The 24035-nt window shown below is 36.4% G+C and overlaps 1 protein-coding gene and 1 pseudogene across 5 annotated transcripts in view; one reads left to right on the forward strand and one right to left on the reverse strand.

The window, feature by feature from the left end:
• CLCN3 (chloride voltage-gated channel 3) overlaps positions 1–24035 on the reverse strand; it is a 97022-nt gene that overhangs the window by 39102 nt on the left and 33885 nt on the right. For 2 of the 5 annotated variants that reach the window (XM_047856183.1, XM_047856179.1), the window contains exons 1-2: positions 17972–18176; positions 755–912 (exon numbers count right to left, since the gene is read on the reverse strand). In XM_047856183.1, the coding sequence (XP_047712139.1) occupies positions 755–912; positions 17972–18050 (237 nt within the window). In that variant the 5' untranslated portion in view covers positions 18051–18176. Of the gene's footprint in view, positions 1–754; positions 913–17971; positions 18177–24035 lie in introns of those variants that run through there. The other 3 variants (XM_047856181.1, XM_047856178.1, XM_047856180.1) reach the window with 2 other exon arrangements.
• Positions 5465–5950, forward strand: LOC125163898 (39S ribosomal protein L30, mitochondrial-like; annotated as a pseudogene).

The following is a 24035-nucleotide window of genomic DNA, read 5'->3' on the forward strand; positions in this document are numbered from 1 at the left end:
CGAGCTGTCAGCACAGAGCCTGACGCAGGGCTTGAACTCACGAGCCGTGAGATCATGACCTGAGCCGAAGTCGGATGCTCAACCAACTGAGCCACCCAGGCGCCCCAACAAGTTTCCTCTTTTGCTGTAGCTGCTGTGCTACCCAAAATGAAAAATTATGCTTACTTCTATACCTTGATCTTCCTCCCCAACTCACATGCTGTATTTTCCCAGTCCTTGCTTTTTTTGTCTTTTTTTTTTTTGTCTTTTTTTTTTTGTCTTATAAATACTTAACACTTCCTTGATTTTAAGCTACCTCAAATCCTTTCTGGATTGATCCCAGAAGTAAATTAAAAAAAAAAAAAAAAAAAAAAAACATATACAGAGGGGCACCTGTGTGGCTCAGTCAGTTAAGCATCCAACTTCAGCTCAGGTCATGATCTCACAGTTGGTGGGTTTGAGCCCCATGTCGGGCTCTGTGCTGACAGCTTCTCAGAGCCTGGAGCCTGATTCAGATTCTGTGTCTCCCTCTCTCTCTGCCCCTCCCTCACTCATGCTCTGTCTCTCTCTCCCTCTGTCAAAAATAACCATTAAAAAAATGTTTTTAATTATTACATATATAGAGAAAAAATATATAATACTTATAAAATGTAGAAATTTAACGAAATGTACTTTAATGCATAATATATATTTTGGCAGCTTGAGATCACTGGCAAAAATGTATTATTAAATGATGTAGTTATGCACTATATTAACAATTACTGAAAACACTTACCCGTCTATGCCTTTCTCTGTCTTTACATTTCTCTCGCACCCAATCAATAGTATGGAAATCATCATATGTACCAACACCTGGAATTGGTTCATCCAAAAGATCCAACAAGTGTGTAGAACTGTTAATGCTGCCTCCATTTGTCATTGTATAATGAGTTCCTACAAACCAAAAAAGAAAAATGAATATGCTTTATGAGAGACAATGATGAACTACATAAGCTTCTTAGAAATTCATTAGTGGGGCGCCTGGGTGGCACAGTCGGTTAAGCGTCCGACTTCAGCCAGGTCACGATCTCGCGGTCTGTGAGTTCGAGCCCCGCGTCGGGCTCTGGGCTGATGGCTCAGAGCCTGGAGCCTGTTTCCGATTCTGTGTCTCCCTCTCTCTCTGCCCCTCCCCCATTCATGCTCTGTCTCTCTCTGTCCCAAAAATAAATAAAAAACGTTGAAAAAAAAAATTAAAAAAAAAAAAAGAAATTCATTAGTAATTCATAAAGAAATAGGATCACTTGAAAGGCAATAAAATGGAAAAAGGAAAACATCCAAAAAAGCTATCCAAAACTTAGAAATAAGGCAAAAAGACCGTAGCAGGTCTCTTTAAACCCATACTAGAGTATCAAAATAAGCCTGAGGAAAAGGACTTTATTTTCTATTGATTAGGGCATAGACTCTGTAAAGTTGAATAATGACTTAAAGAAGATTGATAAATTGAAAACGTCTGCTTTCATCTGGCAAAAAACATAATTGAATTTCATCTAGTAGAAAAGATAATACTTAGAGTTGTAGTGTTGGGGTATTTTGTTTTTTCCTTGTAAGAAAATTTCATTCACTGATATTTTGTCTCACATATCCTCCTCTAAGTCATCTGTCACCAAGCTAGTTTCCTCATTAGTATTAAATAAATCTTTGACATGTGCTCACTATACATTTATAAATGTAAGAGACTTAAAGGTACCAGGAAGGACAGTGAACGACAATTCACACACACACACACACACACAAAAAAAGAAAGAAATACAGATGGCTTTTAAATTTAAAAAGTTCAATCCAACCCAAAAAGGAGAAATGCAAATCAAACCTACAATATCATTTTCCTCTATCAGATTGGTAAAGATAAAGAAGCTGGCTAATGCACTGAGTTGCAAAGTTATGGGGAAAGAGGGCTTGCCAGAAAATTATTAAAGTATAAACTAGTATAACCCCTCTGGAAAGGCAAAGCTACCGAGATTTAAAATACACAGACACTCTCAAACCCAGCTTATCCACTTCCAAGAATTTTTCTTGCAGTTACACTTGCATAAATCCATAAGTTATGCACAGTGTGGTAAAACATCTTACTGTGTGCTCTAGAAGGAAAACAAACAAACAAAAATTAATGCACAAGTGCTCATAATCTAAAAGGAGGGTCAGCAAAAGAGCCAGAGAGTGAATACTTTAGGCTTTGGAGGCCATAGAGTCACAGCAATGCAACTCTGCCATCGTAGCACAAAAGAAATCACAGACAATATAGAATAAATGGGTATGGTTGTGTTTCAATAATACTTTATTTATGAAACAGGTGAAGAGCAGCATTTGGCTCAACCCTTAATCTAAAGTCTCTACACTACAAACAAAAGTCAACTGAAGACATTTATTAAGAATTTTCAGGGGCGCCTGGGTGGCTCAGTCGGTTAACCATCCGACTTTGGCTCAGGTCATGATCTTGTGGTTTGTGAGTTTGAGCCCCACATCGGGCTCTGTGCTGACAGCTCAGAGCCTGGAGCCTCCTTGGGATTCTGTGTCTCCTCCTCTCTCTGCCCCTCCCATGCTCATGCTCTCTCTCTCTGTCTCTCAATAATAAATAAACACTAAAAAAAAGTTAAAAAAAAAAAAAGAATTTTCTACTTGGGGCACCTATCTGGCTCAGTCGGTAGATCTTGATCTTGGGATTGTAAATGCGAGCCCCACGTTAGGTGTAGAGATTACTTAAAAATGAAATCTAGGGGCGCCTGGGTGGCTCAGTCGGTTGAGCATACGACTTCGGCTCAGGTCATGATCTCGCGGTTCGTGAGTTCAAGCCCCGCGTCAGGCTCTGTGCTGGCAGCTCGGAGCCTGGAGCCTGTTTCGGATTCTGTGTCTCCCTCTCCCTCTCTCTGACCCTCCCCCGTTCATGCTCTCTCTGTCTCAAAAATAAATAAACGTCAAAAAAAATTTTTTTAATTTGAAAAAAAAATGAAATCTAAAAAAAAATTAAAAAGAATCTTCTCCTTAATGGCACTCTTCTAGATAGAAGATACAAAGATAATAAAAATATTGTCCCTGACTTCAATGTAATACTGAATATTGAACTAATAAACTTAATGTCTATTTACTTCTACCAAGTAGAAGAGGGTTCTCTCTTACCTCCCTATTTAATATATTTGAATATTTGCCTTGGAATGTGTAAAACTTCTAAAAAAATAATAGTATATTGATTTCAGTGTTTTGGCAGAAGTACTCCAGGAATAAATAATTTATCATTCTTGGCTAAGGGTTAAAAAACCCAATCTCTGCAAGAGCCCATGTTGATTTACATAAAACAACCTTATACTTTTGTACACTAGCTCTTTCTTCTCTCTACGCTGATTTTACTCGCAGTTTCCACTTGGTAAAAGCTGGCTGAAAGGCCACAAATTTTCTTAAGGAAATAACTACTGGAGAATATAATGAATATTTATAATGCCTTGACTAATTTGAGAATCTCTGACTCTGCTTTCCATATAATATTATAACTGGTTATTTAAAAAGATGGTTTTGGAGGGACATGTCAAAAGACTCTGTGGCCTTCTGATATGACAACATCATTTCCGGCCAAAGGAAAAATAAAATAAGCCCAATTTGAGGGAAATTCTACAAAATAATGGGTTACATTCTTTAAAAATGTCAGTCATGAAAGACAAAGAATGACTAAGGAACTGTTCTAGATTAAAGGAGACTCAAAAGACATGACACCTGAACAGAACACGTGCTGCTGGATTAGTAGAATGTAGACCAAGAAAAATGCTGTGTTTTGTTTTTTTGTTGTTTTTTTTTAAATTTTTTTTTTCAACGTTTATTTATTTTTGGGACAGAGAGAGACAGAGCATGAACGGGGGAGGGGCAGAGAGAGAGGGAGACACAGAATCAGAAACAGGCTCCAGGCTCTGAGCCATCAGCCCAGAGCCTGACGCGGGGATCGAACTCACGGACTGCGAGATCGTGACCTGGCTGAAGTCGGACGCTTAACCAACTGCGCCACCCAGGCGCCCCAGTTTTTTTGTTTTTTTTTAGAGAGCGAGCGAGTAGAAGCTGAGGAAAGGGGCAGAAAGAGAGAAAGAGAGAGAGAGAAAATCTTGGCTCAGTGCACAGCCCAACACGGGGCTCAATCCCACAATACTGGGATTATGACCTATGCCACAATCAAGAGCTGGATGCTCTTGATGGCAACTGACTGAGCTACGTAGGTGCCCCTCTTTTTACTATTTTTCAACATCTCTGAAATGAAAAGAAAATGTTTTTTCTTAATTCTACTATGTAACATTTTGCAAACTTCCAACTCCCCCACCCCATGTTGCCTTTATATGCATAGAGTTCCAGAACATGGACTGCTGATCTTAATTATTATTCTTCTATTCAAAAACTAAAAGGCAAAATTTCTGTATCACTTAACATACATCCACACAATACATCACCAGCCGCAAGATAAGAATTGTCAAGCTGTTTGTACCACAAAGATGATAAGCAAATGAAGCATGTAGTACTCTAATAGACATAAGCCAGGAAGTGGAAAAGCAGACACCCATTTTTATGAGGTAGCAAAAGGTACAGCTACACAATAAAAAAGATTTACATTAACTCTCTGGGTCTTGTCTTTAATGATTTTCAAACAGTCAATCTGCAGAAACTACTCTGACATCTAATTTACAAAACTATGCAGCAATTCAAAATATCTGAAAACCAGAAATAAAACTTTAAACCATGGGACCTTGTGAACCAAAGTTTTGTGCTTTGGGGTTTTTAGGTAGTGTCCCTTAGAATTGAGGCTGCTACAGAACATGTTAGCATGAGAATTAGCCAGAGCAGTTTGTGTGCCCAACAGGCTGTTTGTAGGTCAGTCTGTCCCTTCACCTCTATTTGCTTCTACATAACAGAGCAATGGTGTTTGGAAAAAAGCAGATTATAGGCAGAAGTACCGATTGGTATTTTGGTTTTGGGGGAGCCCACAGAAACAGAGTCACTGTTTACCCTCTGAATTATTTCTAAAAAAAAGTCTGGGTCATTCTTGTGACTCCTGCTATCAAATTGGCTTAGATGGTAACAAAGATAGATTTTGATATGAAAGTAAAATAAAAACTTTTGGCTCAGACAGCAATGGCTAGAATATTTCTTTGGCTCTGGTAAGGTTAATTAAATGGGATCCCCAGGAAAAGAAAGGCAGACATTTCAATCTGGCTTTAATTTCTCTCCTTTTGTCCTCTTACTCATTACACAGGGCTATTACCGAAAATTGAAAGACATCACACTGAATGTGAAATCAGCATTTTTTTTAATTTAGAGTTTGTAATTGTGGAGTGTTGCACTTGGTGGTCTGTCCTCTGCTCTGCTTCCCTTCGTTTTTTAACTACAGAGGTGGGGTCGTCTCCATTTCCAAGACACATTTGCCCCACAGATCTGTCCCCTATTTCTCGTATCTCTGAGGAGAGCAGTCATCACACTCATGGCAGGGATTTTGAGCTCAATAGTTCAGAGGCCCTCAGACAAACTACAAACTGTGACGAAGGGTGTGGAGTCCCTCATTTGTACAGACTGGATTTGTCATACATGTACCAAGTCAAGAATTCCAGATAAAGTGTTTCAGCCTTCACCTTCAGATAATGAAAAACATGGCGGGAATCTATAGCACCCTCATAAGCTGCATATTGTTACCAGACTAAAAAGTAGAAAAAGATGTCCATATTGGGAAAAAGATATACTAAAGATGCTTGGGTTAGAAAAAGCACATATTCCTCAAGTTCATAACACTAGCCCTTCAGGTAATGCAAAACTGAAAGTGGTTAAACATTTGATAAGAATCAAGTCCCTGAGGTTGCCACAAGGACTTCCAGCAGAGGAGGACACGTATGACACATGCCTCAAGAACACTGGGGAATTAGTAATATGGTGGCATCTAAACCCTATAGATCAGGAAGCAGTCAAGTCCTAATGCCAGAGCAATTTCATTTTTAAAAACATAAATCATTTTTACTTACAGAAAGTGTAAGGAGCGCCTGGGTGGCTCCATTGGTTAAGGGTCTGACTTATGGTTTGTCATGATCTCATGGTTTGTGAGTTTGAGCCCTACATCGGGTTCTGTGCTGACAGCTCAGAGCCTGGAACCTGCTTCAGATTCTGTTTCTCCCTCTCTCTCTTTGTCCCTTCCCTGCTCACACTCTCTCTCTCTCAAAAAAAAAAAAAAAAGAAAATTAAAAAAAATTATTTTTAAAGATAGTGTGAAAGTGTTTTCATTAAAATATATTTTAAATACTAAAAAAAGGTTTATAATTGCAAAAGGATTACTAAATAAAATCCAAGAAAAGTTAAATAAGAGTTTAAAGAAGAGTTAATGCCTATCCTTCTCAAACTATTCTGAAACACAGAAAAGGAAGGAAAGCTTTCAGCGTTTCCATTCTGTTAGGCCTGCATTATCCTGGTATCAAAGCCAGGCAAAAACACTACAAAGCAAGAAAATTACAGGCCAACATCCCTGGTGAACATAGATGCATAAAATCAACAAAATATTACCAAACCAAACATATATTAAAAGCATGACACACCATGATTAAGTAGACCTTACTCCAGGGATGCAAAGATGGTTCAATATCCACAAATCAAAGTAATATACCACATTAACAAAACTGATAAAAATCATATGATCATCTCAACAAATGCAGAAAAAGCATTTCACAAAATTCAACATTCGTTTATGATAAAAACTCTCAACAAAGTGGGTACAGAGGGAACACACTACAATCTAATAAAGACTAGACAGGACAAAACCAAAGCTAACATCATACTCAATGATGAAAAGCTGAAAGCTTTTCCACTAAGATCAAGAACAAGCTTTGTACGATAATTTGAAATCTGGGATTTCAAACCTCTAGCTTTGTTGTTCTTTCTCAAGATTGCTTTGGCTATTTATTAGTGGTCTTTTGTGGTTCCATACTAATTTCAGGGTTATTTGTCCTACTTTTGTGAAAAATACTATTGTTATTTTGATAGGGATTGCATTGGATCTGTAGATTGCTTTGGGTAGTATAGACATTTTGACAATATTAAGTCTTCCATGAACACATGAATCCATGAGCACTGCATATCTTTCCATGTATTTGAGTTTCTTCAATTTCTTTCTTTAGTGTCTTATAGTTTTCAGAATACAGGTCTTTTACCTCCTTGGTTAAATTTATTCCTGGGGTTTTTTGTTTTTAAGATGTATTTGTGAATGGGATTGCTTTCTCTTTTTTTTTAAGTTTGTTTATTTATTTATTTATTTATTTATTTATTTATAATTTATTTCGGGAGAGAAAGCATGAGTGAGGGAGGGGCAGAGGGAGGGAGAGAGAGAAAGACAGAGAGAGGGAGAGAAAATGAATGAATGAATGAATCTCAAGCAGGCTCTGCATTGTCAGCATGGAGCCCAATGTGGGGCTCAAACTCATAAATGTGAGATCATGACCTGAGCCGAAATTGTATGCTTAACCAACTGCACCACTAGGGGGGCCCCAAGTTTGTTTATTTTGAGAGAGAGAGCGCACATACCTGTTTTAACCAGGTGGGGGGGGGGGGAGGGAGAGGTGGGGGGGGAGGGAGGGAGGGAGGGAGAGAGGGAGAGAAAGAATGAATCCCAGCAGGTTCCATGCTGTCATCACAGAGCCCAATATGATGGGGCTTGAACTTACAAACCGTGAGAGCACGATCTGAGCCAAAATCAAGAGTCGGACACTTAACTTACTGAGCCACCCAGACGCTCCTAAATATTCCTAACACAGCATTTCTTTTTATACAGTTCACTGCAACCTAGATTTGTTTATAAAGTTTAACTTACATATATTAAAATGAGACAAATACAAATAAATTATGTATGCTAATAAAATTTTTATAAGCAACAGCTTATGTGACCCAGCTTTACCTCTCAATTTCATCTTACACATGAATGAAGCATATATCTTGTGCAAATTAAAGTACATACTTACATGAATATAATGTGTGTGTGTGTGTGTGTGTGTGTGTGTGTATAAATTACATCTCTCCCTTTCCTAAAATAATACTTACAGGGTTGGCTAATTAGGAAATTACTATATGGCTTTCCTAAAGCTGATATCTCAAAAGGAATCTATAAGACAAAGAGATTTATGGGATGAAATAAAGGTGGTCAGGCCACATTACCCTGATAATGCCTTTCTTTGAACTCAGTAAAAGCTCTTCTTAGAGTTGCATTTGATTAACACAAAATGACATCATTTACCCTGGACTTCCCATTTCTCAAAGCATATACTGCTTGCATTTACTTGCCTGTGAAGACTGTAGTAGGGGTGCACCAGAATACCTTTTGAAAACACTAATCAAGGTTCCTTACCCAACACTATTTCCTTGTCGTCTCCACATATTTTTCTTCTACCAACTCAGCGAGACATTTGGAAAAGAATGAAAAAGAAAAGAAATACACAACAGGGAAAGAAATACACAGGAAAAGAAATACACAACAGGGCTTAGAAAACAAGAGTCACTACTGTGGCTTCTCAGTTTCAAATTTAGGCTTTTAAAATCCAGAGAAAAGGAAAAAATTTTAAAGTATCTTTGAGTTATGATAGGTTTCTGGGTTTCTAAAGGTTTAGAGTTTCTGCAGTAAGACATGGACTGAGAAAAGAATAGATGAAGAACCAATCCTACATGACGACAGAGGTTTGCTGGGGAAGCAAGGAGAGGAAGTCGAGTAAACAAGAGTTGTAATAGTTAAACTGGCCACTTTCTTAACCTTTTAACATTTTCCTATAAAGAAAAAATATAGATGACATCATACTAGCCACACTTAGTTATAAGCTCTTCATTACTTACCATACTTACCAAAAACTATCTCATATCATTAAATGCATATGCACATCATTTTTAATATACTTCAAATTACTATACTTGTGACATAGTGTAATTTAAACCTCCAGGTTAGTTTGCATTACAAACAGAACATACAGTAAACACGTGAGCCTAATCAGTCATCCTCTTTCCCAATTAATTTTTAAATTTTTAACTTTTTTCTTGTTCTTAACATTTTTCCCTAGCTGCATGCCCAGATATTCAAATCAATGACCAGCTGTGTCTCCAAACTTAAAATAACCACATTAACCAGTAGCTGACCTCAGATTAGGATTATTATTTGTATAATGGTCCCTTATTGACCTGGAAACCCCTTTCCTTTCTTTCTGTAACAGAACCCAATTATTTTTAGGAAACTTCTATTCCTCATTGCATGCAGTCTTGGTGACAGCATCAGTCAAGGTGTCTTCCCCTCCCTAGATCTAAGTTAGACTAATCAACTCTATCTCCTGGAAATGTAAATCTTGAGCAGAGTGCTACAAAAACATTGGGAGTCTATTAATTTCAATGACTTAACTTCAGAAGGATATAGGATAGTTCCTGCTACTTGTATTGTAACAAAGTATAATCTGAAAGTGGTAGCTCCCAAATTTAAGAAAAAAATTGAAAAACTTTTCTGGAGGTCTGGCTACCAGATACCAATGATTACCCTTCTACTACATAAGGCTGAAAAACAACAGCAAAAAGACTGGAGAAAAGACTGCCTGCTTTTCAGAGTGACCCAGTAGAGAAATTCCATGACCTTTATGCACTGTGACTTTAATGCACTTGTAGATCAGAAAGACCTACAGTCATAGTCCAGCTCCGTCACCTATTAGCTATATAACCCTGCACAACTTGCTTACTAACCTCTTAGAGGTGGGTTTTTTCACCCACTTTTAGGGTATTATGTGTAAACTGGAGATAAATCATGTAAAATATCGAATAATATATCTGACAAACAAAAAATCAATAAACATGAGCTATTGTTTCTGCTCAAATATTCTGGCATTTAAAACTTCATCATGCTGCATTATATTACTCATCTGTATTACTCATGTGGCAATATTCTTAACCCAAAGATTGACAAAATGACAAAGAAGGGGGGAAAATGTCTTACAAACTTCAACAATAAGCTCTTCTACAATTATATACTGGGCAAAAATCCTGTAGATTTAATAGGTAACTTAATTCACCATGCCCAGCTGGTATGGACACAGAAACAAATTTCTAAAATCAATCTATGGTCAATAACCAATCTTTCCATGAAATGGGCATTTTGTTATTCAAATATCACCAACAATATTTCATGGGTCAACACTAAACTCCTCAGTAAACAGGAAAGATTCTCCAATCAATAAACTGTTAACTGGGTTGCAGTTTCCTTGCAAAAATAACTTTATTGATAAGAGAAGTTCCTTGTCTTGTTTATTTTTTCCCCAGATGCAGAACTTTTTAAAATCCATACATCCCTCTGTATATACCCCATTAGCAGTCCCTCTCCAATCCTTTCTACCCCTAAGCCCCTAGCAACCACTAATATACTTTCTGTCTACATGGATTTGCCTATTTGGCATTTCATATAAATGGAATCGTACAATACGTAGTCTTTTGTACTTGGGTTCTTTCATTTAGCATAATGTTTTCAAGGTTCATCCATGTTGCAGCATGTATCTGTACTTCATTACTTATTATTAGTATTGCATCGTATGGATATACCTCATTTTATTCATCCATTAATCCACTGATGGACCTTTAGATTGTTTCTTCCTTTTGGTTATTATGAAACATGCTTCTATAAACAATTATATAAAAAAAATTCATACATACCTATGTAAACAAAAATTCATTTACTAATATCTGAAATCTAAGTAAAAAAGTTACTAGTCTTTTTTCAACAAATGATGCTAGGACAACTGGCTATCCACATACAAAAGAATAATAAAGCTGGACCTGTTCCCTCACACCATACATAAAAATTAACTCAAAACAGATCATAGGCCTAAATGTAAGAGCTAAAACTATAAAACTCTTAAAACATAGAAGTAAATGCTTGCAACCTTGGGTTAGGCAATCAGTGGCTTTGCAAATAAAACACCCAAGTCCAAGTGACAGAAGAAGTAACAAATAAACTAGACTACATCAGAATTAAAAAAAATCCTTCCCACCTAGAAGTGAGACGCTGTTATATATCTGGTATCTAACAACAACAAAACAATATTTACATTGTTCTTGGCACATTGGACATTGTTCTTGGCACTTTACACATATTAGCTCATTTAATCCTCACAACAACCCCATGAAATAGGTAATACTCCATTTCATAAATTAAAAAAACAAAACAGAAAGTTAAAGGATATACCTAAGGTCAAACACATACTAAGTAGTTAACAGGAATTCAAATTTAAGCAGTTTGATTCCAAAGGCATTTCTTACCACTATGTAACACTGCCTAAAAATAGTTGTATGGTTAGTTTGACTGCATATGTATAAGATAATGTGGACACACTTCTGAGGAGGTTAAGGACTCTTAGGTAGTGCCTTCTCCCAAAACACTTATGCACGTTGCACTTTGCTTTCAGACAATACAATCCTACCCTTCACCATTTTTATCCCTCTTTGTCTCTGGTTACAGACAACTTGTCCTGTATTACTTAAAATGCTGAAATGAAAAACTGTTGCAATAGCAATCATGGGCACTTCTCTGCTACCACCACTCATGTCCCTATGCTTTAGCAGGGGTCTACGACAATAACACATCCCATTCTCATTGTCAGGTTGCTCCAGATTCATTTTAAGGCCTTAGGAAGCCTACCTTTACCCCAGGGAGAGCTAACTGCCTCTCCCGGTATATACTTAGAAACTGGTCTTCAAACTTTTTTGACTGTGGCCCACAGCAAGAAACATCTCTCACTGACATAGTGAGAAGTGTTCCCAAGTAAAACCAAAGTTTAGTATACTTACTTTGTGGAAAACAAATACAATCATACTTTACTTTCTATTTTCCTTTTCTTTTACTGGTCACAACGCAGTTGATTTCATGACCACATATTAAAATGTGCAATTTGACAAACACTGAACTAAAATACAGACGTTAATAAAATGACACCTGAAATTGAGCTTAATAGTAAATTTCAGTCACACATGGTCAGCAGCCTAAGTCTCTTCTCAAAGGGGAATAGCCAAATAATAGTTTTGGATGAAAAAGTAGGCATATTTATTTACTAAGACTATCATTATCTCTAGAGTCAATCTCAAAGATGTGGGAGCTGTCATCCCTGGCATTTATAGTCATAATGCAGACTACTGTCCTATCATACAAACAAAACATACACACTTTTTATTAATTATGAAAGAAGGCAGCAGAAATCCAAAATTCTACATATTCTGACTATCCAGTTTCTTCTGTATATTAAGTACAGGAAGTCTAGTCCTCACTGTGCTTTTTTTTCCCTTCCCTCTGTGACCCTACTGATAAGAAATGGTCATCCTGGTGAGGGAGGGGAAAGTAAATGTAAGTTGATAGTGGAAGCTCCAGAATGTTAGCAGACTCCCACATGAAAGATTAAAAAGGTAATGGCAAGTACAGTACTAAGTTCTTAGTAGTTGGTCAATTAAATGCCTGCTAGATAAATGAATAAAGTATATACTCTTGATATTTGTTCTGCCATCCACGGTCATATTTATTTGTGATCTATTTAAACTACAAAGATTTGGTAATTAAAACCAAATTCTAGGGGTGCCTGGGTGACTCAGTCGGTTAGGCATCCAACTTCGGCTCAGGTCATGATCTCGCGGTCAGTGAGTTCGAGCCCGTGTCAGGCTCTATGCTGACAGCTCAGAGCCTGGAGCCTGTTTCGGATTCTGTGTCTCCCTCTCTCTCTCTGATCCTCCCCCGTTCATGCTCTGTCTCTCTCTGTCTCAAAAATAAATAAACATTAAAAAAAAATTAAAAAAAAAATTCTACAGCTGAACAGAGTAAGCAGCAATGCTGAATCCATTACCCAATTCACTGTTTTCTCCTCTGTTCCATTGCCATCCCAAAGTAAAAAGTCACATCCTTACGTAGAGATGATAAAGTGGATATTAAGACAAATGTATAATTGGAAACAAATTCCATGTTCATTTATTATCTATGAATGTAAGATAATTTGTACATTACACAAATAAAAAGATTTATGAAATCTGCTTTCTTAAATGGCAAGACGAGTAAACAGAAAATTAATCTTTTTGATTTAATTAAGGTTGTAATGGACTACAAAAACTTACAAATTAAACATGTTTATTTAAAAAAATTTTTTTAATAGAACTTAAACCACCAGTCTCCTGTGGCTTTGTGTAGGCACAAAGCAGAGACCTCAATGCCAGGAAAATAGCCAAAATTACAAACCTAATCTATGTGGCAGGAGATCTGCTCACATTTTGAAATCTTGACACACAAAGCATTTCTGACTTAATGACAAGCCATGAGATATTAAAGTGTCAGTTATTTTTAGAAAATAGAGCTAAAGATAGTAATATGAACCAGATTTTATTGAAGGTTTTAAATTCAGATACTGTAAGCAAAATAAATTTAAAGATTAGGCTTTGTTTTGGGGCACCTGGGTGGCTCAGTTGGTTAAGCGTCTGACTCTTGATTTTGGCTTAGGTCATGATCTCCTGGTTAGGGGAGTTCAAGAGTTTGCGCCTCGGAAAGTGCTTGGCATTCTCTCTCCCCTTCTCTCTCTGCCCCTCCCCCGCTCCCCTGCTCGGGTGCTCACTCTCAAAATAAATAAATAGACTTTAAAAGAAAAAAAAAGATAGGCTTTGTTTTTATACTGTTGTTTTAGAATACAAAGAGTTTCTGACATCAAATAAAGAATATTTGTTCTTTTAATTTACACTTGTTAGATGAATTAATTTGTAGGAAGAGATTTAATTTTCTAGTTGGCTAAAAGAAGTAATGGAAGTATAGTAAGGATCTGGATCCTAAAATCATTTTACAAAGAGCCCCAGGGCAGTAAAAACACCATCTAACACCTGGAATTCCAAATAATGTGTAAAAACAGCTAACTAATGATACTTTTTGGAGGAAATAAAAATGATCAAACTCATATATCATAATAGTATATATAAAAGTAACAACAAGCCTTACTCAAATACATTTCTGAGCTAATGAATATCAAGAAATAATTTCAGGTAGAAACTAAGACCCCCCAATTTTTATTTTAGGCCCCACTCTTGCAGCTTTAAGATTATTATTAGTCTGGCATTCAAGCTCTCCGAGGCTCTGGCACTCTTCTGCCTAGCTATACTACCCCCTTTACTGACCCACTGATAAAACAAAGCTTATCAGGGAACAACATACTAGGCAATTTATACCCATTAGAGCATTTATTCATTCTATCCTCTCTACTAGGAATGTTGTATCAAATTCTCATGGGTACCTGAAAACTTGGCCTACTTTGATAGCACTTGTCAAAACAGACTGATCTCTTCCTCCCCTAAAATCCCACAAACCATGTACTTTATACCATTCACTAGAAATGCATTAATTTCCTTGGGGTTTGTTTCTTTGTTTTTAAACGTGGGAAGTTTTCTTATGACCATGCCAGGCTCCAAATGGCAAGTATTACAGGGATATACATAGTGAGAAGCAATATTTCCTCAAATTTGAGAGTACGAACCAAATTATCTGGATTGAATCCTGACTTCTCTTTCTTATTTCTTTACCTCAGTCTTGTCAACAGGAAAATGGGGATTATAACAGTACCCAAGTGACAAGTCTGTGATGAGGATTAAAGAATTTGTTACATGTGAATGAACTGATATACCTAAAGCACCTACAAAAGTATCTGGCAAACAGCAAATTCTATACTAAGTATTAGCTATTATTAATATTACTATTACTACCACCATCATTCTCCACAGCACCTGGTAGTGCTATATATATACACAAGAACTCAATAAATAATTGAATGAAACAATTAATATTCAAATAAGTTTTAAAGGTCCCTCATACAGTAAATGGAGCCTCAAGGCCCAAAAGATAAAATCCAGAAGAAAGGCCTGGTAGATTTCAGAGAAGAATTCAACTCACCAAACTACTTAGACTTCATGAACAAATTAAGAAAAAGTCAAAGTATTGGGGCGCCTGGGGGGCTCAGACAGTGAAGCATCCGACAGGCTCAGGTCATGATCTCACAGTTCATGAGTTTGAGCCCCCCCCCCACCCCCCCACCCCGACGGGCTCTGTGCTGACAGCTGGGAGCCTGCTTTTGATTTTTTCTCTCTCTCTGCCCCTCCCCTCTTGTACCCTCTCACCCCCCCTCTCAAAAATAAATATTTTTAAAAAAGAAAAAGAAAAGGTCAAAGTATTGAAAAACTAACAATTCAAATGAACCAAGTTTTTTATTTTTTTTTTTTCCTGATAAAAATAGAAGAGACATTTTATGAAAAAACTTGATAGTTTCTGTATGGGAAATTTTCTGTATAGGAAATTTATCTTAAAAATGGCTATTTCTAAAATGCCATCTTAATTTCTAATCTATCAACAATATGTTAATTCTATGTTTAATCTACTTACATTTCCAGTCTCTATATTACCAACTTAAGTAGGAAGCTTCATCAGTTACCATCTCACCTTGAAAAGTAGAACTGAATTTTATTTACTCCACAAAGGTAATCCCTAGCACTCAGAGATTCAGTTACAGATTCATGTTTACTTTATTAATATCCTTCACAATGTTATACTTTGATTATCTGCCTCTTCATTCTTTATCAGCCTAAAGAGATATTTCTTTTTATTTAAAAAAAAATTTTTTTTAACGTTTTATTTATTTTTGAGACAGAGAGAGACAGAGCATGAACAGGGGAGGAGCAGAGAGAGAGAGAGACACAGAATCAGAAGCAGGCTCCAGGCTCTGAGCCATCAGCCCAGAGCCCCAAGTGGGGCTCGAACTCACAGACCGCAAGATCGTGACCTGAGCTGAAGTCGGACGCTTAACCGACTGAGCCAGCCAGGCGCCCCAAGAGATATTTCTAGTCATTGTAATTTTGTCTTCACAGGAAAGCTAATTCAGTTTTCTTCATTTATGCTAGCTGCCTGTTTCTACATCTCCAGTTCCTTTGTGTTGACCCATGGCTACAGTAGGTCATAAATTATAGGAAAACAAATAACCTCTTATCCATAAATATCAGGATGCCACAGTATGGTCAAGTGAGCCTAATAACTGACTGAACAATGTTACTTTCAAACAACACTGGCTTATTAGAGCAAGTCTCATCAAGGGATAAGGAACCTATCTGGGCTGACAAGAGGGTGCCTGATTTAGACCTTAAGCAAGATTCCTAAAAGACTATATATGAAAATAGAAGAGAAACAAAAAGCTTATGTTTTTAGCAATAACCACATCAATAACCATGCTTTACTCCCACATAAGCTTTGGCTAGTTTCTTATTATTTGCATATCTCATACAGAGATGAAGTCCATCATAAGTTCAGTCAAAGACTGTCAAGCTTAACACTGGGAATTTAGATTTCCCAAGCCCAGGTTTTCTGGTTTATCATCATCAGCAAACAGATGTTGTAATAGCTCAGAGAAAACACAGTTTGTCTTGTTTTACAGTTTAATTACTGATTAGCAAATACCGTGACATTTGAACAGTCACCATTCATTCACATTGCTTCCTGTTTAAAGAAATCCTTACCAGAAGAGGGATGACAAAAACATAGGAAAAAGGAGAGTTTATGAACACATTAAAAATTGGGGGAGGGGGGGACTTCTGGGTGGTAGGATTGAGAAATTTTTATTTTCTTTTTTATGCTTTCAGATATTCCCCCCAAATTAAAATATGTATACATATATATGTATACAATTTTATGGAAAACAACTTTGTAAGAGAAAGTATACCATATGTTAACATGATCTTCATATAGTTTTTCTCAAAATCTAAAAAGTTAGCTTTTACTAACAGAATACTACAATATATTCAATGTTACAACTGTTCAGAGCCTAAAATAGTGTCTAGTTGACACAATACAACCAATAAATATTTGTTGAATATCTTAACATTTTCTAATCCTAATGGAACTTCTTACTAAAAAAAAGAAAGTATTACCAGAATACAAACTGTATTTTAACTAAAACAGGTGAAATAAGCTCAGGAAAATCATAACTTCCTTATTTGCTTCATAAATAAAAGTTTGGGTTAACCCATAATGAGCTTATATCTCATACAGTAATTCCAATTAATGTGGCTCATAAATGAAATCATCTAGCTAAGAGATTTTTCTTAAGGTTCAATTCTTTTCTAGAACAACTACTACCAACCAGTCTAATTTTAGAATAGTTTAAAAAAAAAGTTAAACGACAGTTTTATTAACATGTAATCAGTTTTACGAAGACCCAGGCAGTGCCTACCAAAAGATTTACATGAATGCTGGGTGCTTTTCTGGTTTTTATAAACTAGTGACTATTATATTTTCTGATGTGTAACAATACCCTAAATGTTTTTATAATATCAATTTTTATAAAATACCCGTAGGAGACAATGCAGTTAATGTTAATCAGCTGGAATATATATTAAATGAAAAATATTAATATATAAAAATTTGTTCATCTTTATTGCCATCTTAAGGTGTTCTAAAATGCAGAGAGAGCTTTTACTATAAATTTACTTTGTTGTGGCAAAATCTACATGGTAACTGGCAGCAGCTGAAACATACAGGTGCACAGGCACACACTCGATTTCTCTGTGTAAATTAAAGGAAACACATAAGTTTTCCAAAGGGAAGAAAAACATTACTTTTTAGGTGCTAACATGACTCCAGTTAGCTATAAAAGCGGATTAATGCATTTTCGCAGTTAAATAGAGAGAGGATTTTCACACAGAAGATGGAGTCGGAGTCCCAGTCCGATGTGCTCTGAAGCAGTACTAATCTGCACAGAGAAAACAATCAGGGACGACTACAGAGCCATTCAGAAGGCTGCATTTGCTCCTTACTAACATTCCAGGGCAACTAAACAACACACTACAATATATAAAGGACATTCCAAAACCTGTTTAAACTACAGAACCACCCAGCCACATGCAAAACATTACCAACAGAGGATTCACAGCAAGGGGATGGTATTACCTCTTTTATGTAATTCCCTCAAGGGAATACAGTCTCCTCCCCCGTCATAAGGCAAATAGGGATCGGAAGAAGCATCCATGATTAGAATTTTTATAAAGAAGAAGAAAAAGAAAAAGAAAAGCTCGCTAGCTTAAGAAAACACTGGCATTTTTTCCACCCCTGCACCAGCGGGTGAGGGAGATGCCATATTTGATGAGGGTTAGAACTGTATGTAGTTCGACTCGCTGAAGCAACTGGGTTCTTCCACAGTGGATGATGTCATCAAAGGGAAATTATTGCAGCCTGGTTGCTAGTGGCTACAATCTAGCAAGGCTTAGAGGCGGAACAGCCTTCTTAATCAGGTCCTGCTACGTATGATGATGACTAAGCTCCAAGTGTAACAGACAAAACTGGTTTGAGAATTTTAAAGCTCTCACCATGCAGCTTCTAGAACATCAGTGGCAACTATAGTAAAACAATAGAAACATTATTTCGTTTTCATTTTAAAATAAATATAAGGGAAACCAAATATTTAATACAAGAGATGTGAAAGGGAAATACTGGATGTAGACAATGCCTCTTTTCAATTCTAATGCAGAAAAATGAGAGAAACACACTAGTAAGATTGCAATACTTTATAATATAAATGTGCTGATTTTTATGTACATACCAAAGCCTTCAAGAGACTTTGTTTTAAAAGTCTATTCTTAATTATCTAAACTGTACTACAGACCTCTATTGTGGATTAAAAATTTAGTAACTGAACAGCTGAAGTGTTTTATCTCACTAATCCCCTCCAGCAGCCTCTTGTTTCCTTCCTTCAAGGAACTAGCTAATAAGACATTCTAGCTTTTGAGTAGGAAACATACTAAATAACTTAGCTATTATTTGTGGAAACTATGCAAAAAGATTTACTAGATAGGAATTTTTCTCTTTCTTCCTACTTTTCGTACCTCACAAAGATTTGCGCTTCAAAAAAAGGCTTTTAGTAAAATGTGTCTCCAAAATGTATTCCAATTGTCTCTTTGCTAAAAATTTTCATGGAATTCAGAAATAAAGTAACTCTTCGTTTCAAACTGTCATTCCAAAATAAAAAAGCTGATGCTCGTTTAATATGAATTTACATTTTTACAGCTCTCTCTGAGGTGATACCTCTAGACTAAGAGATTCTCCTGAAGTAGCTATGTTGCTGCAGTGCCACTAAATAAACATGTGCTGTCGATGAGAACAATTCCACACGAGGAAGAGGTTCTGTAAAATTTATTTTCCTAAGTATTGAATGAGCCAACCTTTAAGGTCCACTCCTAGTCAAGACATTTATATGAGAAATGGGTTTAGAGAAGGAAAGAAACGACTCAGCTGGCAGTAAAGAGAAGGGACTAATTCTATTTGTCCAGTACATTAAGTTATTCAAGATCCTTTTTAAAATTAGGTTAAAGTTTTATATTTCAAAAAGTGTGAACCTCAGAAAGCTAGCTCTTCTTATAAAAGCTTACCTGAGATTTAGGAAAAAGGAATATGGGAAAGGCATATAGTCTAGAGTAAAGACTACACTAGGAATATCTATCTAATTCTGATTACAACTATTAACATTTATCATAAGACTGTGAGTCTTTTTTTGTTTTGTGTATTTTTCAAATTCTCCTAGATTTTTTTTTAAGCAAGGAAAGCTTTGACAAAGAGCTGACTTTACTAAATTAACCAGTGTAAGTTTCTTCCTCCGTGGTCTTTTGGTATGTATATTCTACTGTTATAAGACTTTAAAAATACATATATATATGCTATACAGCATTTATGAATAACTTAGTTTTTATGATATTCTTCTACACCTTTCAGAGAAAATGAAAATTTATCTGTAAGTTTTCCTGGTATTTGTAGGCACTCTCTTAACTTGTTTTTCCTGATTTACAACTTGGTCTAAAAGGAAAAGTGAAAATTATAACTAGCTAGCAATAACTAGAGGAGGAAGAATACCTTCCCTATAAAATATATTGACCATGTTGCATAAGTAAAAGTTTTGTAGCATAAATATAATCTCAACTGTTTTTAAAGAACAAAACTTATGTATATCTAACACATAACTGTATTTGTACAGAGTGAAGTCTAGAATGAGAAATTGTATTTGTATAGCGTTAAGTCTAGAATGAGACACGCCAAACTCTTAGTAATTGTTATTACTGAGGAAGGAAAGAGATAGAAGTGGGGGAGGTTAATGGTACATTTGGTTTTTACTATATATAGTTCCACACGGTTTTACTTTTTAGACAAATATATTACTTATTACTGAAATTTTTAATTATACTACTTTTTTAATAATAAATCTGAAAGCTGAAAAAATTTTCAAAAGTAATCAAATCTCATGCTTAAGAGATCCATGGCTGCCACTTTTGCTTAAAAGAATGACTACTCAAGCTAAAGTGCTTTTCAACTGTACTTTAGAAAAGGACAAAGTAGATGGGAAGGTGTGGCAAAAGAGAACTTTGACACAGAGTCGGTTATTGTCAGTTTAAGAAACAATTACAGTTAGCATGGAGCTCAAGTGGAAAGAGAAGAAAAGACAAATTTAAGAATTTGAAGGCACAACTCGGGGGTGGGGGGGGGGAGCTCCATAAGGGGACAATGCTCCAGATGGAACCTCTGAAGAATAAACACACTAAAATGGTAGCACAAAAATGAACTTAAAAATTCAGAAGGGGAAGATATTTCTACTCCCAAATGCACCCTCAATTCTAACCTCAGCCTTGATGTGGGATTCTAGATAAACCACAACCTCTCTGAGATGTGTAAATCAGGGAGGCAGAATAGATGACTATAGTATTCTAACCACACATATATAACTACATATATATTTGACTATAGTACTATAATGTTCAATCTTTAAGTCCCTTCTAACATATATGATCCAAGAAATCTACAACATTAGATTTATAGTCAGGAAAAAAAAAAAGGGAAGTGGGGAGACCTATACAGAATTAAAACAATAGGTGCCTGGGTGGCTCAGTTGGTTGAAAAGCCAACACTTGATTTTGGCTCAGGTCACGATCCCAGGGTTCTGAGATCAAGCCCTGCAGCGGACTCCACGTTGAGTGCGGAACCTGCTTAAAATTCTCTTCCTCTCTCTCCCTCTGCCCCTCTCCTCCCTTGCATGCTTCTCTTTCTCTTTCTCTAAAATTAAAAAAAAAAAAAAAAAATACAGGTGCGTGGGTGGCTCAGTCAGTTGAGCATCCAACTCTTGATTTTGGCTCAGGTCATGGTCTACGGCTTATGAGACTGACCCCATGTAGGGCTCTGCACTGATGGCATGGAGTCTGCTTGGGATTCTCTCTCCTCTCTCTCTGTGGCCCTCCCCTGAACGCTCCCTCCACCTCGAAATAAATAAATAAACATTTTTTAAAAAATAAAATTAAATAATAAAAAAACAAGTATTAAAAGAAAAATCAATCTCAAAGTACAAATTTTTATGAAACAACTGAAGAAATGAGAAATAAGCAAGACATGTGATTTTAAGCAACTATATTTTAGATGTAATAATGATGAGGGAGCCAAAGAAGCTGAGGGCAAAGCACAAGTTAACCACCTTCCCCCCACCCTTCCACCCCGGCCCCAACCCCCAGGTAGGATATATGTGATATTCCTCAGGTACTCCAGGCTGCCCAAGAACAAAGGAAAAGGAAAAATAAATGGTTAACTGATAGAGATTACAGTCAAGCAGGACAGAAGTTTCCATCAATTTGCAATGATTTTAATGATTTACAAGAAAAAAAGGCAGTCTCCAGAAGCCTACAGACTCAGTTTCCCGCAGCCCTAACATCACCCTCCCCTCCACAGTGATGTGGGGAACAAAGGCAAGAAGAAAATGTAGATAAAATAAATTCTTTATAACCTGTAGCCCACTGACAAATACTTGAGATAGGCAGATTAAACATTCCTCCAGGAACTTCCTATTGTCCTTATGTTAATGCTTTGCTAGAAGGAAAAATAACTTGAGCTCAGCAATAGCAAAGCCTCCAGTGTCTTTAGCATATGAAAGTCCTTTTGGGATTTGGGGCCTTTACCAATGCCCCAACTCCCAGATATATATAATCAGTCATTCCTCACAACCCCAGTGCAGCTCTTCCTGCCCAAGGGTCCTATCCTCATGCTTTAATAACCTCTCTGCACCTAAGACATCTCAAGAATTCTTTCTTGTCCATCAGCTACAGATCCCCTCAAAACCTCATCAATAATAGCCTATAAAAGAATTCTTATCTCTTAGAGATACATAATGAAATACATTAACTGCGTAATAGTTAAAACAGGTAAAAACAGATTTTATTCAAGACTACTGCAAAAGGGGAAAAGAGATCTCAATACAGAATTTGGCTCAATTCCCAATATAACAAGAAAAAGCGGGAATTCACAACCAAGGAGAAGGGGTGGGGGTTTTCAGTGGATAGAAAAATAATTATTAAGAGGAAACACCTAGGGTAAGAGAGATTCTCACTAAGCAGACCTAACAGGATTCTGGCTGAAGGCAGCCCTGGGTGATAGGACATCACCTGGAAGGTAGTGAGGGATGTGGAACTCCAGGGTGTTGAGGGTACAGGATTCTGACTAAGCCAACTTGACAGGATTACTGCCCAAACTGAGCAATACAAAAACAAGACAACATAAGACCAACAGTTGAGACTTGGTTGGGAAGAGAATTCAAATGAGCCTGACTAAAGTTTGATCAGGGTGAGACTCTATCACAGTGTATCTATCTAAAATCATATAAGGTTTCCAATTTATTTCAAAATTATAGAAAGTAGTAAAAAAACAAAATTAGCCATGAATTGATAATTATTTAAGTCTTGAGAACAAAAAGCACATAATCTCTTCCCTGTACCTTTGTATATGTTCTAAATTTTCTATAAGATGCTTTTTAATGAAAGGCTTATAAATCACTTATGAGATAAACGTTAACAAAAAATTACATCCTTGAATCCTCAAACTAAATTATTATTATCAGAAGTGTCAGATTAACTTTAGTTTATATTCTATTATGTATAGCTGCTATACATTTACATTTGACACACTATTGGCATTCAACTTTAACTTGTATTGTCAATTGTCCTCCCTGAGCAAAAATATCAAAGGGGGAAAAAAAGAGAGAGAGAGAGAGAGATAGCAAAGCTTTCAAGAAAGACAATCAATTCAAGCTATACAGATAGCTGCAAAGTTACTGCAACACAAAAGAAAGAGGACCTGGAAATTCTTCAGAAATGACACACCAGAAAATGAACAAAAAACACAAAATGGTTTTGCAATATTCAACCTCACAAACATAAACGCTTCAGTTCTCAACATGGCTGTCTGATTACTCAAATAATGTATCATAAGATTAAAAACATGAAAACATCATACAATGATCACTTTCTCAAAATCGAAACCAAAAACAGCCAATAATTTTAATGCCTAAGCAATTCCTTTTCAAGAAATGTGTCAAATATTTTCATGCATGTGCACAAACTGGTACAAAGACTGAATAAAAGACTATTTTAAGAGTTCTAAGTTTTAGAAATACTGAAATGTAAATATAACAATATTATATTAAGTGTAAATATACTAAAATGCTCCAATTAAAACATAAGCATGGGCCACTTGGGTGGCTCAGTCAGTTAAGCATCTAACTCGATTTTAAACCAGGTCAAGATACCACAGTTCCTGGTTCGAGTCCCCTAGTTGGGCTCCACACCTTACACTGGGAGTGCCTGCTTGGGATCCTCTCTCTCTGCCCCTCCCCAACTCGTGCATGCTCTCTCTCTCTCTCTCTCAAAATAAATAAACTTAAAAAAAAAAAAAAGATAAACACTATCTAATTGGATTTTTTAAAGCCAAGTATATAATTATGAGAGTATCAGCTAAAACATACCAATGCAGAAAGGCTGAAAGTAAAAGGATTAAAAGAATAGAGCATGTGATCCCTAATCCAAAGAAATCCGGGGAGCTATATTATATCAAAGGACATTTTAAAGAAAATTGGAAATAGATAGAGGTACTTCAAAGTAAGGTGGTTCAATTCACCAGGAAGATGTAACTTACTAACATGAAATCAAAGTATATA

Source organism: Prionailurus viverrinus, chromosome B1 (assembly GCF_022837055.1).
Source record: "Prionailurus viverrinus isolate Anna chromosome B1, UM_Priviv_1.0, whole genome shotgun sequence".
Lineage (NCBI taxonomy): Eukaryota > Metazoa > Chordata > Mammalia > Carnivora > Felidae > Prionailurus > Prionailurus viverrinus.